The sequence below is a fragment of the Athalia rosae genome, chromosome 6 (genome assembly GCF_917208135.1).
Source record: "Athalia rosae chromosome 6, iyAthRosa1.1, whole genome shotgun sequence".
Classification (NCBI taxonomy): Eukaryota; Metazoa; Arthropoda; class Insecta; order Hymenoptera; family Athaliidae; genus Athalia; species Athalia rosae.
In genome coordinates this window covers 8,973,877-8,991,360 of record NC_064031.1, presented here as the reverse complement: position 1 = coordinate 8,991,360, position 17,484 = coordinate 8,973,877, and the positions used below count along the sequence as shown (strand labels likewise).

The 17,484-nt window shown below is 46.0% G+C and overlaps 1 protein-coding gene across 2 annotated transcripts; it reads left to right on the top strand.

Annotated features, from left to right (window-relative positions):
- The first annotated feature begins 2,557 nt into the window (after positions 1–2,557).
- On the top strand, positions 2,558–13,374 carry LOC105690355 (transformer-2 protein homolog alpha). Of its 2 annotated transcripts, none has more exons than XM_048656634.1 (6): positions 2,558–2,648; positions 2,753–2,823; positions 10,849–11,159; positions 11,415–11,534; positions 11,715–12,254; positions 12,660–13,374. In XM_048656634.1, exons 2-6 carry the CDS (start codon positions 2,818–2,820, stop codon positions 12,832–12,834), a joined length of 1,152 nt encoding a protein of 383 aa, XP_048512591.1. In that variant the 5' UTR covers positions 2,558–2,648; positions 2,753–2,817; the 3' UTR covers positions 12,835–13,374. The 2 variants fall into 2 exon arrangements, with proteins under 2 accessions (XP_048512591.1, XP_025602653.2); XM_025746868.2 differs by having other exon boundaries at positions 11,415–11,606.
- The last annotated feature ends 4,110 nt before the right edge of the window (positions 13,375–17,484 follow it).

Genomic DNA, 17,484 nt, shown 5'->3' with positions numbered 1-17,484 from the left:
GAAATAGCGAACAAACAAACGAACGGAGGAAACGGAGCAACGACTTCGGTCCAGAGTCGATTACCGGGGACATTTTCTCGAACGGTAATCGCTGGTCAAATTTTTTCTGCTCCCTCTCTCCCGACGCCGTAATTACACGTACGCGGATCGCGGTCGCGTAACTGGAGATCTATAGGAGGACGGAACGTTAGACGGATCGGCGATTGTTACTCTAACGGTGAACGTCATTATAACGTTTATGACACGCGCTCGACGTACGCGAGACTTCGTTTCGAACGATCGCGAAATGACGGGCGGGGTGGGGTAGGTGGGAGAAAAAGTAACGATTGGTCGACAATGGGCCTTGTTTGAATTTTTTCAATCTCGATACTCGCCCTAGGCGCTAGTGGCCGCGCGGAGACGCTGCGCTTAGGATGCAATGTTGAAAATTTAAAAGAGGTTGCGTCGAGTCAGACGACGATGAATAATTATTATTGAAACATCGAGCAATCAGCACGCAGGAAAATTACACGTCACGGTTTGGTGCTTCGAGTTCGCTTCGAATTGGTACGAATGCGGTGGGTTAGGGTTGGAAGTTCAGAACTAGCGCTCCGAAATTTCGGGGTCGTAACGACTGATTGAGTGGTTGATGCGGAGGTTGAAATATTTAGTTTGAATACATGATCATTTATTGAATATATATACCGTTCGCCGACTAGGAATAGAATACATTAACATACGGTACCGCCACGCATCCGAATTTCGACTGGGTAAATTTTGTTCCACCTGAGGATATAATTGCACACCCGTCTAACGTTGTCACAATACCAGCGCGAAGCGAGATTAGACGAAAATAAAATGATACATCGCGCTACGTCGGCGAAAATAATTAATCGCCTTCAATTGTTACCGACAAATTGATAATTAGTCGACTACAAGGTACACGTATACCGTAAACCGATGTTTCACCCGACTTCCGGCTCTTGCCAATCATATTATATATACGAACGTACATCATAATATGCGTACGTATACCGTACATAAATGTTGCTAGACTGTACGCGCGCGATACGTACGTACGTAGTACGTATTTCTATCGTGTAGGTTCCGATGATGAGAGATAATCACCTCTAGCCTGTGCAACCTGTTACGCTCCTATGAATTAGTTATACGTATATGCATATAACTAATATATATATATATATATTTGAACTTGCGAAATAAACGCTTGCCTGGGTAATTCCTCTTTGTCCCTACATACGTGTGTATATATACATTAAAATTGAATAGCATGTAAAATGGATTTGCCAATATCAATTTTTTACCGTTGTTAATTCAGATATAGGTGTACGTAAGCAGATACGGGAATATGTTCGCCAAGATCAACGTGAGATAACTCTATGGACGAGATATAATAATCCCATCTTTCGTAATTTCACCCGCCAGATTTTCCAATTCTTTCTTTTATTTTTTTTTTTTTTCTTACCGTATCTCCATCCTTCCCTTTCCGAACACGACTTCGTCGTCTTCGGTGTACTCCGAGAAAAGATAGAATTGAAAAACTGCGGATCACGTGATCGTCTTTCGCTTATCGATAAATCAGATTATCCGCAATAATCTTTTTATTAATTAACGGATGCATTCAATGTCACGTGAACGCTGTAAAATGAATGATACTCGATTCGTGTGTTTACGGTCGGCAAACCGATTGACAATAATATACACATATACGTAATTTAAAGTTCTGGACACACCAACCGTGACACCCTATTCCGTCCTACAGTTTTTACTTCCGGTTTAGAGGCCAATTTACAATCATAGAATTCACTCATTCGTTCACCTTGCGAGTTTTTACCGAATTTCTGCCCAAATTCAAAGCACTTTCACACGGTGAGGAATTTTTAAAACACGCGTTAAAAAATACTTGCGACTGTATTCTACGCACCCTAATTACATTGTTTAAATATTAATATTTTTTTTTTTCTCCGGCTTCACTCGCGCGAGCAGCGACGTTGCAACAGCTCGTGTGAAATATGAATTCATACGCGAGTAATTAAAACATAATTTTCGTAGCGAAGTTACGCTAAGAATAAGGACACCAGACTCGCGTTCGGGTTGGTCTTTCGAACGGATAGAATTCCGCTGCTTAATAATGCAGGTCCGCAGCTGCAGGTACGATACTTCATTTCGCGGTTCAAGATCGAAAGAAGACTCCGCTGGGCTTCCGTGCGTCATTTTGATCGATCGAAGTCGATTCGTTCTCCGGACGTTTCTCGATCCCAACTAGTTAGTTTGACAAAGAGAGGAGAGAAGAACACCGAGAACGGAAAATGAAGGGAAACAAAGTTTCGCGTGCGAACCAGACGTAATAATGTCGGGTGAAATATTTTAAGCAAAATTCTCAAAGGACGGAATTCGAAATCTCTGTAAGCGGGAGACGAAGACGAGCAGCGGCGACGCCTCCGGTCCGGATGATATTTTTCACTATAAATATCGTACAGGTTGATCACCAGGGGTTATCTGGAGGGGGAAGGCAGACAAGGTTACCGGAACCTATAAAACGACCAACCTGCGCTAAAAACCCGTCCAAACCATACGGTGCCGTGGCCACGCAAGCGAGTAGATATCCTAAGGACTCATAATTTTGTGCGCCGAGATCGGCGGTGCAGGTAGAAAATTTTCGTTACCACCGCCGAATGAAGTCGTAGACGACGTAATCAGGGGGGGTTGGAAGCGAGTGAGCGTCGCCGGAATAATCTCGATCTTTTTTCAGTTTCTTTTCGTTCGACGTGAATAAAATTTTGTCAAAAGTGTGCCCGACGCGATCAGGTGCGAAAGATGCAGGTGAGTGACTTTCAAACTATGAATTAACAAAGGGCGGTGGCAATGGGCGACGATAACAGTTGTCGTTGGTATAAATTAACAAACTCGAACCCCGAACGCCGAACGCCGAACGCCGAGTGGATGTGAAAAGCCGCTGCTGCGTGTGACGGAATTGAATGCACATTTTCGAGAACCTCCTCAACGGTATCGACACTGTGGCACATTGAACACCGCGGAATAGTCGGGTGACGGTATTCGAATGACGCGAATGTCACCGACGCTGAATTTGCCAACTACTAATCAAATTCAATTAATTACAAAATTTGATTATGCTCAATCAAGACGGTTGCGGGGTCGGTAGGTAGGTATGTACGTACAGTGAACCGTGGATCGTATCGTACAATTCGGAATAACTCAATTATCGCCGGTGGATGAAAAACGAGAGAAAACGACAACAAAAAATAAAAAAACAGAAAAAAAAAAGAAACAAACAACCGAGTCATAAACGAATCAATTAATTTTCGGGGAATTAAATAATCCGTTTGTCGCGCAGCCGCACGTTACGCAAATACGTGCGGATCACGGGTGTGCGCTCGCTGAATTGGTTGACTTTGAGAAATTTCGTATTTCCTTGATTGCTGCGGAAGATGATTGCGCCGGCGTCGGGGCCTCTCGGAGCGGAGCTTAGGAACTGGAAGAGGAATTAATACTCCTTTTAATTGTGCTCGAAATATCACCTCGCCCTCGGCGATTCGCGGGGTGAACGGAGACGTCTTATCGTTAGAATGAGGAACATCCGTCTCGAATCAGCGTATTACACCTACCTGTAATACCCGGGCGTACGTGTGCCGCGGGCTCGCTCGGTGATATAAGGATAGAAATGTAGGAAGAAAACGAATAATTACGTCATTAATTACCGAGCTACCCGGGTTCGGTTCCTTCGAGTTGACGAATGAAAATTACGATCAATCCACATCGGGAATCTACACCCGCGAATAAATCTGCAGGATTGGAAAAAAATCGTCGAAAATTCGTTTTAAGAAGGAGCTCCTACCTTCCGAGTGCAAATCTTTATCCGCCGAGAATCGTATAATTAACATTCCAAAACCAAATGAGTTTTGCGGACTCTTTTAACGAACTCGACTCACCGTATGTAATTGTTTTAAAACTCCGTTCCCTTTATATCTCCCATTACCGTATCTTATCTTATTGAACTTGAACCAAAGCAAGAGAAAGGAACGAGATAAAAAAAGCTCGAGACAATTGATTGCAGAGCCGGCAGCCGGAGGAATCTTCGGTATACGGGGGGGAAAAAAAAAAAATCTCATTTCCTTTGCGAGATTAAGTATTTCGTACTATCTGTGCGACGTTCTATCTATACCAACACCGTGATTCCGAAGCGCCGAAACGAAAAAGCCCCGTTAAAATTTATAATTGAGATAATCGCCGGGCGATTTTTATCTGAAAAATGTTCACGGCGAAAATGTACGACCGGAGATACAGTTTCTCAACGGTGTAACAAAGAAGAACGGAATCGAATCCGGTTATTGAATCTCCTTTCTTTTTTTTTTTTTTTGATTTGTTCAATTTTTTTTTTTTTTTTTCACTCGAATATTTTTTAATAATGTATTCTCCCGATAGACTGGATAAATTTTATAGACCGTCGGTCGGTTCGAATAATTCTTTCGTACCTTCTTTTGTACCCTATCCGCTGAATGCCTCCGAGTCCGTTTCGAGGTAGGAAGTGAATAAAAACGGAAAGGGAAAAGAAAGTTATATCGCGAACGTTGAAAAAGAATGGATATACACGACTCTAACAGTTTAAGGTATGCTCCAACTATTCCATAGATATTTCGTTCTCGCTGCAGTATGCACCATGTACTCTTATCTACCGGCTTCCACTTCAGCAATATCCATCCGTTTCAACGAAGCGCGAGAGTATTCGATTATTGACCGTATTTACATATCCAGGGAAATTCCTCTCGTACACGCGCGTATAGCGTACGATTTAAAATGCACTATATCCCGAGATACTCGATAAAATTCTTCTTATTCTCTCGCGGATACAACGTCTCGCCGGAGTAGGTATTTTGATTGCCTGAAAGCGCGGTGTCTCACGCGTGAAGTGAAATTATTTTTGCATAGATTTTTCATTTTTTCGTCATTCGTCGATTATTTTTTCAGAGATCGTTCTTTTCCCCCGGTGAGACCGCAGAGGTCGGTGCCGGTGTGTACAATTTATCAGAAATTAATTAACAGATTACGTTTCATAATTGGACTGCAATGGTAAGCCGTGGCTCTCTAATTACATTTAATTGCAGAGCGACTCAATTTTACAGCGTATTGTTCGGCGGTGGAGAGACGGATACGTAACTGCAGTTGTAACATATCCGATATCGCTAATTCGAACTTTTTTGGGCGAAGAATCGAGCGAAACTGTACACGGTGAAAATTGATTGGCGTTGATCAATCATTTCAATCATTAATTGAACGCGATAGAAAGTTCCGCGATTTTGTAGAAAATTGTAATTGGTCGTACCGCGAGCGAGTGTAATTATTTCACAGAACAGGGATAACACTCAATTAACAATTATCGTCCGAACTTTTTTCATCTCCTACAATCAGCGATTCTACATTCGCTGTCGCCGTACCACCTCGGCTATAATTTATTTCGATTTCGATTCGCATCAGTTATGGAATTTGGTGTGGGTACCGCGCGAGGTGGATTTTAAGTACAACATTTTGTTCCCGCGGGTACGCGGAAAATGTTTCCATGTTCGTAAATACAGGTTGTAAATGTACGTGCGAGGGTAGACGGAGGTATAAAAGTGGGACTTTTATATTCAGAAGAGGTAGCGTGTAATTACCGAGCATTGAGCGCGGACAAAGCGGTCAAAGATGCGTGACCCACAAGGGAAGTGGCCCCGCATACATAGTTAGTCGCCTTGCACGTTCACGGTAATAACGTGTATGAACGTCGCCGAAACCGGAAGGAAGCTGAACCCTTATGACGTCTCGTTTTTCACCGCGTTTGATAATTTCTTGAAACAATTCGCGAAAAGGGAGGAAAAGCGGAGGAGTTTTCGGAGTCACCGCGATCGATACGAATTATAGAAAAATTTTCCGGCGTTTGGGAAAAAAAGTTGGAAATGGCTTTCGAGCTTTTCGAGCGTCGGAGGGCAGGAGAGGCGACACAAAGGAAGTACATTGTGGTGTAGATAGTGAAATAAAATAATGGTCAGTCGAGGGGAATGCCAAACTACGCGAGGGTATTGTACGCGGCACCGCGTTTCTCCGCTACTCCTCGCGTGACGTCACTTCCGCCTTCTATTATAATATATCCTATTCCCACCTCGCTACAATTCAGGCTTTTCGCCGGTGAGTGTGCGGTTAACAAAGTACCTTGAACTCTTTCGCGGATACACCTGATGTGTCCGCGGCAAAAGCCGAGATTAATTATTCCGCCTATTTTCGTTATTTCGTCCATTTTTTTTTTTCTCGCCTCTTTTTCCTCTCCTCTCCCCTGACACGCCGAAACTGAAAACCGTTCGATTCGTTCATCCCCCACCGGAAGTAACTTGTATCATCTTTCGCTCGAGTTTTGGCGAATCTTTTTTTGCTCCCGATCATCTCTCGTCGAATCGACACCACATTTTGCCTTTTCTCTGCAGCCGCTAGGTCTCCTTTCTAAACACAATCCGATAATTATGTTTCTCGTGAAATCAGATCGGTTTCGTGAGCAGCCATTTTTCATATTCTCATAAACCTAATTTCCGAACAGATTTGCACGGAGGTGTTTAAGAAATCGATAGAATCTAGGTCGTTGAAAAATCAAGGGAGAGATATCTCGAAGAATCCTTCGATCGGACGGAGCGTTCCAATCCCGTTATGCCGGTTGGCAGGTGTCGGATCGCGTGGAAAAAAAAGCTCTGCAGGTTGCACGTGTATATAAGCCACAGTTGACGGAGAGCTGCATTTATATGGACGTAGATGGCATTTCTCTCTCGACGGTGGGGATATACAATACCCGGAATTAGATTTGCATTTCCAATATACCTGCCGCGGAGTTCGGCAGTGGAACGTGCGTTTGTAATTTGGTGTATATTCGTTTCGCCTGGCGTACACACCGATATTAATTATTTCATTCGATCAATCAACCTCGCCGAATCGCGTTTCGTCAAAATGTTTTGAAAAGCAACAATATAACGTCACCGCGGCACGGAGAGAGAAAAGGAGAAAAAACAGGTTCTACAAAATTGCGCGAATTGTTGTGGGATAGTTTTACATCCGCGCTACGAGAAATCATACGAAATTCGTCGCCGTTCAAATTTCCATTGGATCTTTTATTTCCGGTTGGTTTTTAGCATGACAATTACGTTGTTCGGAGATAAAAAAAAGAAAAAAAAAAGCCAGAGACATGGGGGAAAAATAGAGAAGAACAAACGAAAGAAAGAATCAGTAAAAAAGGAGAGGTACGCGGACCGGGCCGGATGGGCGCACCGATTTTTGTGTTTCGCGGCTGTAGCGATCGCTAAATAACTAGACCAAACAATATAATATGGAGATCGTATCGGTGCGATTTGAATGAATAATCAATTCCGCCTGACCCCGCGTCACGGTGACCGGCAACCGAAACTCCGAGCGATTCGCATTCGAGGATCAAAAGAGAGGAGGGAATCGCCGCGTAGTCACACACATCGAAAATTGAAAACTCGCGGAATTATTATAGGGGATCCATTGTCGCGTCGCTCTGTTGCGATATTCCCGCACGGGCAATTTGCGTAAAGTTGAACCGCTGATGATTCTTCCCCCTCGTTCGTGTCGCAGCTTTTCGCGACGTTAGACGCTACGCGGGTATTAGCTACGTAATCGTAAGCTTGAGTTATTCATACGAGAGATATATCTGGAGACGAGGGATGGTTACGCGCGAGGGTGGAACGAAACGAAACACATCTGCAGCCGTACGATACCAGCCACTCGACGTCGCTTGCGTTTCACGGTCACGTTATATATATACATACATACATACATATATACTCGTACCACCTACAGGTGTACGTGTGTCGTGAATTTCGCTGCGTCGACTCTATCGTGATAATTATTATCAGGGAACTTGATGCTCAATGAATATGCATATCTTTATGGGCAGGTGGTAATACGGGAAATAAACCCCCGACTCTCTATATTCGAAGTGATTTCGCGTCGCGTTATTATACGGGTGTACCTACGCGTGTACACAGGAATCGAAATTCGAGATCTGAGCACCGCGCCCCGGAAATACTTCGCTCTCAGAAATCGCTGCGGAAGATTATTTTCCGATACAAGCGAAATCCCGAATATATTGCGCTGGATTCGGTTCCCCGTAAGTACCAAGGATACCTGCTATTATTTCCAAGGAGAAGGGAATGACTCGAATCATTATGCGAATCGCTTTTAGATTGCTCGAATTTCCCCGATGACTATCGCTGTTGCACAGGGTGGAAAATCTCGTGACTTCGGAGCCACCCCCTCCCTCGCTCGACGCTTGTTATATATATATAAGCTGTACCGGAAATATATTTTTTTGACGGACGTTTGGATGGCCGCGCAAAACGTAATTTGTATTCAAAGAGGCCGGGGGACGGGAGGAGTAAAAGGCTTCTGCCTTCAGCGCTGGGGAGTTATGTCTTCCGAGGAAGGGCTCAACGGTGTCCCGAGGAAGAGGGTGGAGGTCCGACGGGACGAGCGGACGAGCGAGACGGAAATAAAAATTCTGCGGACGGAGTGCGGGGGACGAGGAATGTAGTGAGAAAATGGCGGAGAGAGAGGGTTGAAACGTTCACGCGGAAAAGCACGAAACCGAATTAACCTGACAGAAGTAACGAGAATTTGCATTTAAATCTTAAATAACACGGTTATTAAAACTGCGCTCTACTCCATCCTCGTAATAACGAGCTACGCTTTACCGCGGTTCGCTGTTTCCGGTCGCCTTGGGTTACTCGAAATTTCATCGCCATTGTGAGAGTGTCGCTCATTGAATTAAAAACCGTAGATTGAGACTGTTGCGAAGAAATTTCACGTCTTCGTCCCCCTTGTTTTTCCTCGCGGGTATCGCGGTTCGTTTCGCGGACAATATAAACTCTGTAAATTTGTTAAAAAATTATTCTCGAACCTCGTATTTTTCGGGATTCCTCTTATATCGGAGTTCAATTACATCGCTTAAATCGCGTAGTAGCGTTTGGTGCGAAGAAATTCTCAGTCTCGTTTCGAAGAGGAATTTCCGCGCTCGGTGTGCTCGGTTCGCAACGCGACCCCTACAGATGGAACCAACTCGAAGTCCAACGTATCCCAGCCCATTTGGTATCCACTTGACAGCGAAATGGCGCCTAGTGCACTTTGCGGTGTCGCACAAAATGGCGTGGAAAATGGTTGAGGTGGAGCTTGATTTCCGCGTTACCTCCGGCGTACGAGAAACTACGGCGAAATTCAAATGAATTTCCCCCGGATATTCGGCGTAGCTGGTGAAATCCTTCCACGCACGTATCGCCGATTCGAATACCAACGAGTTTCCCGCTGCCAACGTGTTACCCTCAAAAATTGCTCGAGCTTTAATTTTTCATTTCTCAACTCGTGCGTTAAAATCTTCAAATCTCACCGTAAGTCCGAAATCCGGACGTATGACGACCCGTAAAAGGAAAAAAAAACAAACAAAAACAAAAACGAAAACGGGCATAAAATGGGAAAATAAAATGAGATCGAAATTGTTTTTGTTTTTGTTTGTTTTTTTTGTTTTTCCCCCACGTGCGCAGGGGGGGTTGAAATACAGTCGTCGGAAGGTTTGAGCGTAGCGTATACGATCAACCGGTACGCTTTGCGGGGTGTATACGTCGGTATTTTTCTATCACGTATAAAGGAACGAATGAACCGAAGTAACGCCGGCAACACAATCCCAACGGGGCGTCGAGAGAACCGTAAAGAAGCATGGAAAACCCTCGGCTGAATTATGGTTCGGACGGAGAACGGCTTTGCACCGCGATATCCGACCCACTACCTTTATTTCCTTCGACAATTTTTCTCTAGCTACCGCCCGAGCTATGCTACTTTTTACGATTACCGGCTCTCGCACTCCATTCGCGGCTCCGATCGCGCGCCTCTAATGATTCCTAACTCGACTAAAAACATTCACCTGTTGCCCGCCGCTGCAGCTGCGCTCCGCCGCGGAAAACTGTCCGGGAAAAAAATTTATACCACGTCACGCGTAGCCGTGTGTCGCGATTATCGGTTTTATTCGTCGCGTCGTCCGACCCGTCGCGTCGTCTTCTCCGCTTCGGATTTTTCCCCTTCGATTTTCGGACGCCATGAAATTGAAGAGTATAAATAAACTGAGAAGGAAGGATTTTTTCACCGCGGTTTAACGGGCACGCTCTTTCGCGGGACGATGGTACGACGTCGCTTGACGGTGGTTATTGTATTTTTATGAAATTCGTGGAAAAGCGCGGTGCTAATGAAATTCTTTCACGTTATAACCGAGCGCATTTCGTGCGCTCTGCGGAGGAATTCTATTTAGCATTTACAGGCGATATATTTCTTTCTAGCTGGTATAAAACGGTGCGGGAGGGCGACGGTGCCAAACCACCCCACTGCAGTCGCACGACCGCCGGATAGATATATATCCCCGCTTTTCCACGTGTATCTGATATATGTGCGAAATTTATATAATAGTTATATACAATGCACTTTATCTCCCGGTACGTATTCACCCCGCAAACCCCGTATACGCGCGCGCACAGTAGGTACGTTACACGCGTACAACTATTTTTGCAGCGAAATACCCGGTCGTCGTAGTGCGATGATTTGTCGAAGTGTACAGAGTCGCACCCTATAGTATGCGGAGTCGCGCTCCCCGTATAACCCGAAAGTTGAAAGGGCGGAAATAACGGGCGTGAAAATACGCGCGCCACCCGCACGCGGTGCGGATAATTCGCTCCTCGGTATTATACGTTACATGTATGTATGTATACCTTATACCTTACGACGGATGGGAAAATCATGGCTACGTAATTGCAGATGTACGTCTTCCTGGCATTGCTTTTGCTGCGGGCGGCTTCGGGAACTCCGTCAACGTCGGGAACGCCGTCTACGTCGGGCTCGGACACGACCCCGTCGGCGTCAGCGGCGCTCGGCGCTCTATACCGACAGGCTCGTTCGGGTCAGTATTACACGAGCAGATACGCCGGCGACGGTTTATCTCTCAGTTCAGGAACAATCGGAGTCCGTTCGGAAACTGCTGCCGAGCCACGGGACGCCGCCTATTTCGAATCGCGATGCATCACCTGCGACCCGAACAAGTCCGCCGCTCCCAACGTCGCGGATCGTGGGTAAGCATCTTCCCATAAGTCTGCGATTCTCGCTTCCCTCCTCCGTTTCCTCCTTTTTTCTTCCTCTTCTTCTTCTCCCTCCTCTTTGAGATCCGACGCTTCCGATATTGCCAAAGTTTTCACCCTTCCGCGAAACTTATGTTTCTTTCGCATCGCCTGTTGGAAGAATTTGTCGCCGTTTCCCCCAAAATTTTCATTAAAAACGGTGACGCTGTTCGCCGATCGATCGATTGATCGATTTCTCTCATATTCCAGATACAGAACGCGTCCGCGATACGATTGGTACGAGGACGACCCGGAAGAGCGTAGATACCCAGCGAGCTACCGAGATCGTTACGACGATCCGTACGACCGCGAGCGCTCGAGGTCACCTGGGTACGATTACGATCCGCGCTACGATCGTTTCGGAAGATACGATTCACGGCCATTGCCCTATTACAGCGACCGGTATCGATCGAAATCTCACAATTATGAGCGAAAAATGCGGAATTCTCGCCGCCCCCTCCGCTCGAACCCTCGTGTTTAATCATCCCCGTAATTTCTCTTCCGTTTCAGCTACGACGGCAGGTATCCTTCCTACGACAGAAATTACGAGGGCAGGTATCCTTCCTACGACAGGAACTACGAGCGCGGTTATTACGAACGCGGAAACGGCTACGACAATCTCGACTCCCGGTACAACCCATACGAAGGAAGAACCGATCGGTATTATCCGAGCAGGCGACCGATCTACGAGGATCCCTACGTCCCGCGATACGAACACAGGAATCGGCACCAGGGTCTCCAAGGGATCTACGAGCAGCCCTACGACAGGTACTACGGTAGAAGACCGGCGGTGGTCGACGACCCCTACTACGACCGATTCGGAGGCCGAGGAGCGGGAGGCATGGGCTACGGAAGCGACCCCGTCAGAGGAGGGGGGATGGGCGGCGGCGGCGGCGGCGGCGGCGGCGGAATAAGCGGGGGATACTTCTCTTCGTCTTCCTCCGGAAACTGGGGGCCGGGATACGACCGAGGATACGCGAGTGCCTGGAACTACGGGGGCACGCGGGACAACTGGCGAGACAGAGATTTCAACAGGGATCGAGATCCGGGGTAACGATTCCATTTGGGTAACGACGGGAGGGTGATGTTGCCGATATACGTGCGGCGCGAGTCCTCCCGCGATCGGAAATTAATTCCTTTGAGTTACGCAAAACGCGCCGCATTATTGGTAACGCGTCGCGCCCCTTTCGTGCCTTCTGTTACGTAGCGCGAAATTCCACGTAATTTATCGTACACAACCTTTTGATCAATTTTACATTAAGCATCGAACAAATTATAAACGCCTTTTCGGTCCTTGGCCGACGACGACGTTCTGCGTAATCATTGTTGTTGTTATTATAATTATCATTATTATCGTTTACCGGGAATCCTTAGAGCGCGTTTGAAAAATCGATCGCTCCCGCGCGAACGTCCGTGATCTTGGATTATTTTTTTGTCTCTTCTCCGTTTTCCCAGATATTATCGACCCAGGGATTATTTCTACGACAGTACAGCCGCTCCCGGTGGTACTCGGGGCACCAGCTACCTACACGACAGACCGGAATCCTCGACAGCCTCGAACGCGATCGGTCAAGAATCGGCTACAAATTCACCGAAGTCTCCGGACACGAACAAGGTCTACAAGGACTAAGGGGAGACTATCGCCGATTCCGAGGAATATATTTGTATTATCTATCCGCCGATCTGGGAGATTTTTTGTGTTCCCGAAAAAAAAAAAAAAAAAAAAAAAAAATCAAAGAAAAACTCCAGTTCGGAATATACGTAGATCTATTTTCTGAAACTCGTTAGTTCTCACCGATCGAAAAATTCATCGTAAAAGAAACGTCGATCGGCGATTGATATTCCTTACGCAACATTCTCCCTTACAGGATCCGTATCACTGTCTACATGCAGAAGATAAATGAAATAAGATATACCGATCACATAACTTCGCCACTGCCCGTCCGTGTGTAATACCGGCGAGATACCTAAGAGTAGATAAGTCGTCCTTTTTTTTTTTTTATTTTTCTCTTTCCTTTATTTAAATTAGTATAACTTATTCCATCCACAGTACCGACATGCATCGGTCGATTTCGTCATTTGCATTATTTGTACCGCGAACATGATGCGCTTGGGCAATCAGCGTTCGTTTGAATAATTGTTTTTTGTAATAAACGTAACGAGACACGAATAAAAATTTTCAAAATCAAAATCATAAAGCAAGGGAAGCGGATCGACGACGACACTATGGGTGAGTCAATCGTATCGATAAATCGATACTTCAAGAATATACGAGGAATCGATTGCGAATGAGAATATCATAGGAGGAAATTGCAGAAAAATTGTGAGATACGAACTTTTTTTTTCCATTAACACCTGCGAGTCACATTGTGACACTGCATCATGCGAAGTTTTCAGACAGTGAAAGAATAGAGAAAGGAAAGAAAAAGGAATGAAGCTGCGATGCGGGGGCGACGGGAGTTCTAGCTGTGGCAAATTAATTTTTAATAAGCAAAATTTTACCGTTCGCGTTAAAGTCCTCGAAGCACGTATAGCCGCCATGTATAATAAAAATCGGAGGAGAAGGTGTTCGTTGCACGCGCTGAAAAAATTCCGTATTTTTATGTATATTCACGTTATTTCACCATACCTCGGTATTGTGAAGAGGAAAAATTAGTTTCACGATGTACGGTATGGTAATCACGAACGATAACATGTAAAAAATTGAAAAGAAGAAATAGAACAGGGTGAAAAAAATGAATTTCCGCTACCTCCGCGCTCCGCGTTTAATTCACGTATCGCGAGCGCAGCTGTAACCGGCGGCTCTCTCAAGTTTCTCCGCATGGGAATTTATGTTCGTAGTTCAGTGTAACTATTGTAAATCGATTCCGGCCGACGCTATCGCCACTTCTTAGTTTAACTTACAGTTATGTACTTCTATACATATTAGATGCGGTCAAAGTCGCGAAGTCTCGTGACCCGGATGTAATCTCCTGCAGCGTTGCGAGCGCGCCGTTGCAAGAACGCGTATCGCAAAATAATTACACAGGGTGGCGATTTTTCGGATACCGATAATTTCGTTTTTTGTTATTCTATCGGCGACGGCGGGGGTGCGTTGTATAAATTATGGACGACGCGTTCGCTTCGTAATAATTTACGGGGGTCCTCGACGAGGGATATTTTTGCGAAAAGTCCCTCGCGAGTCCGAGGCGAAGGTTCCGTGTCATCCGGGACACCGATTCTTCCGATTTTATTTATTTCGTACGGTAGGAGTGCGGAAGCGCAAGAAACACCGGCAACGCGTTACCGCGCTCGAAGTAATACAGCCCAGTCGCAAGAGCTCCCGGCGTCTTCCGCGCAAATCTTACGTTTTAAAAGAAAGCTCGGAGATCCCTGATCCATTATTAACCGACGCGCCGCAACGCGTATCACGTACACCCATAAGCGAGATCTCGTCTCGAAGAATCTCCCTGGCTTTTCTTCTCCGTTTTTTCCCCCTCTCTTTTTATCTCCTTCTCTTTCGAACGGGATGCTGTAAAAATTCTCTCTTCGCTTTTTCACGTATTTAAATAGCAAGGGTATACGTATTTATGATGTATCTACCCACGCGTTTTCCACTTTCCTTTTTCCACTTTTCCACGAATACCGGATGGTGTACGTACACGATGCGCAAACAAGTGGAAAGAACCGAGCGGTGAACCCGAAAGCTTTTGTGTCTCGTAATACCTCGTAACATCACATAACCCCAACCGTGATTGGCTAAATTATTGAAGAGTGGAGAGAATCTACTCCCAGGGTCGTTGCGCTTCGACCTTCCGTCACCTTATCAATTGGGTCCCCGGAGATCCCGAGTCTCGTGGAACACCCACCGAAATACCTGAATTTTAATTCGTGGATTTTTATACGAGTGCGAAAAGAGGCAGCGGCGGTATTCGTGAGAAGAAACTGAGATTCGTTGAGGCAGTAAGACCGAGAATAGGGTCGGACGTACGTAGAGCGATTCTGAGGTGAGTGTGGTGCGAAAAAAACTGTACAAGACATCCGGCGTACAAGACCGGAGGTCCAATTCTTCGTGGGATGTTGATCATAAAACAACTTTGTACTCACTGAAATTGGACGATCTAAATGCTAATGTGGAAGCGTCGGATTGCCGGATCGACGGAAGGGACGTGCCTCAATCAAAACCAAACTCAATTTAAATTGTTATTCTTGAATTGTAGTAATGGCTTTTCCTCCGAGGCTGGCGAATTAATTTGCTTAACCCGATGACGTTGGATTCCACAAATCTTAGAGGTGCGCGGCGAAGATCTACGTTACGATCGAGCCGCGTCGCCCCTCGTTCGATACACGTCGACGACATCCACACGTTAAACCGCGGCAGCTCATACGACGTGCCGTACGTATAACATCGTCGAAATTTCCCTCGATTATAGCGCGAATATATGGTTGCCTAGATATGCGCGGTGTGTAATTTTAGCTTATTGAAACGCGGCGCGCTCTTTGATCAAGAAAACAATCGACTCGACGTCTGGGACTGTGTGGTACGTACGTACGTACGTTGTACGTACAGCCACCTATCGCTCCCAAGACACCACCCGGAGAACCATCTCCGGGAAGAACATATATGATCGCTGCGCCGCGGTATATCTATACGGGGGGAATGCAGAGCCAACAAATTGCAGATTGATCAGTCGGTTAATTGTTTCCCCGTTCGACGTAATACCAATTTCACGGATCCCCGATTCATTTCAACCACATGTACCGCACGAGTCGTTGCCGATTGAATTATAAAACAGATTCATCGATTTTCGCCCCTTGAGATATTTACCCCGTCCGACTGGGTCCCGCGAGGACTTCTTGGTCGGCCCGTTTAAATTTCTCGTCGTTAAAAAAAAAAAAAAAAACAAACGAACGCGGGTAATCCGAGGATTTGGTTTTCATAGATTTTGGAAACGGCAGCCGGTCTACGCGTAACGTCTTATTCCGCTAGAGCGACGCTAGCGAGTTCTCCGATTCCCGCGGGAGTAGCCGGCGTCTTTTCTTACAGTATCAGTTGGCGGGCTCTTTTATATTTCAGTCGTGTACCTCGTTTCGGAAAATAACTAGTTGGCGAAGTTTTAGTGAAAAAGTAAAGCGCTCTCTCTTCTATCCAGCTACGATGAGGCATGTAATAATACGAGTGGAAATAACCTCCCGATCGCACTCGCAGTTTTCACCTATATCTTATTAAAAAATCTCCCTCGAACCTCCGTCCTCATCTCGAACGTAACGCGGGGAAATGGAATAGCCATCGCCGCGTATCGAATGACTCATCGAGCTCTTCTGTTTCGTTTATTCCAGTTTCATTAGTTTCCTCATCCCTTATAATCCCCATTTATTTTATTTCCTTTCGTTTTACGCCGCTCTCCCTCCTCCTTCCTCCGTATACGTCGGGTGACGACGCTCTGTATATCCGGTACCTCGAGCACGTTTTGGCAGCAGTGCGACATCAGTGCCGGCTTTTAGATATAGAGGTTCTTCGTGCGATGCATTTGCCACCTGATATCGTACCAGAGCGGCAAACACAGCGACACGTACGAAACACTGGTAACTGAAACTTGACGCGACCTTCGAGATCGGAGGATACCGAGTGCGATTCAAATTTTCGCAATCTCTAACGAGCGACCGCGAGATGACGGAGAAATTACGAAGAATTCGTCACGTTTCTGTTTTTGTTGTTTTTTTTTTTTTTTTTGTTTTCCGCTCGGCGATCGCGTATTTCGAGCGATCGGAGCTGCACACCCCGTGTGTTTACCCGCATAGATAAACTGGTAAACTATTTGCTTTCGCACGTCATTCGGTCGGCTGGATTTACGAAGCGGTGTCGGATAGCTGGCTGCCGCGGGGTTTGCGCGGGGCGTTGAATGGTGCGGAGAAATTCCCTGAAATTCCAGAACCGGGCGAGCTTTACCTGCGGCAGCGCCAGCGCCAGCGTCAGCTACCACCGCCGAAGTCACTGAGTCAGCAATCGCTGTAATATAGAATCGCGTATATAATATACACGCCCCGTTGTCCGACGATAGATTAGTCATGCATACACACGTACCTACACACGACCACGCCACGGACAGTCCGGTCGTACCACACGGGGTACGTACCTATAACTTCAGATATTCTACCGATTCACCTACCCCCGACATTTCAATTCAATCCATTTCTATACTCCGAATAAATATATACCCCTTCACGTGTACACACGCGGCGTACTGCGGGCGTCCGGTGGAATTTCGAGATATTATTTACCCGGCGAAATTCGTCGGAG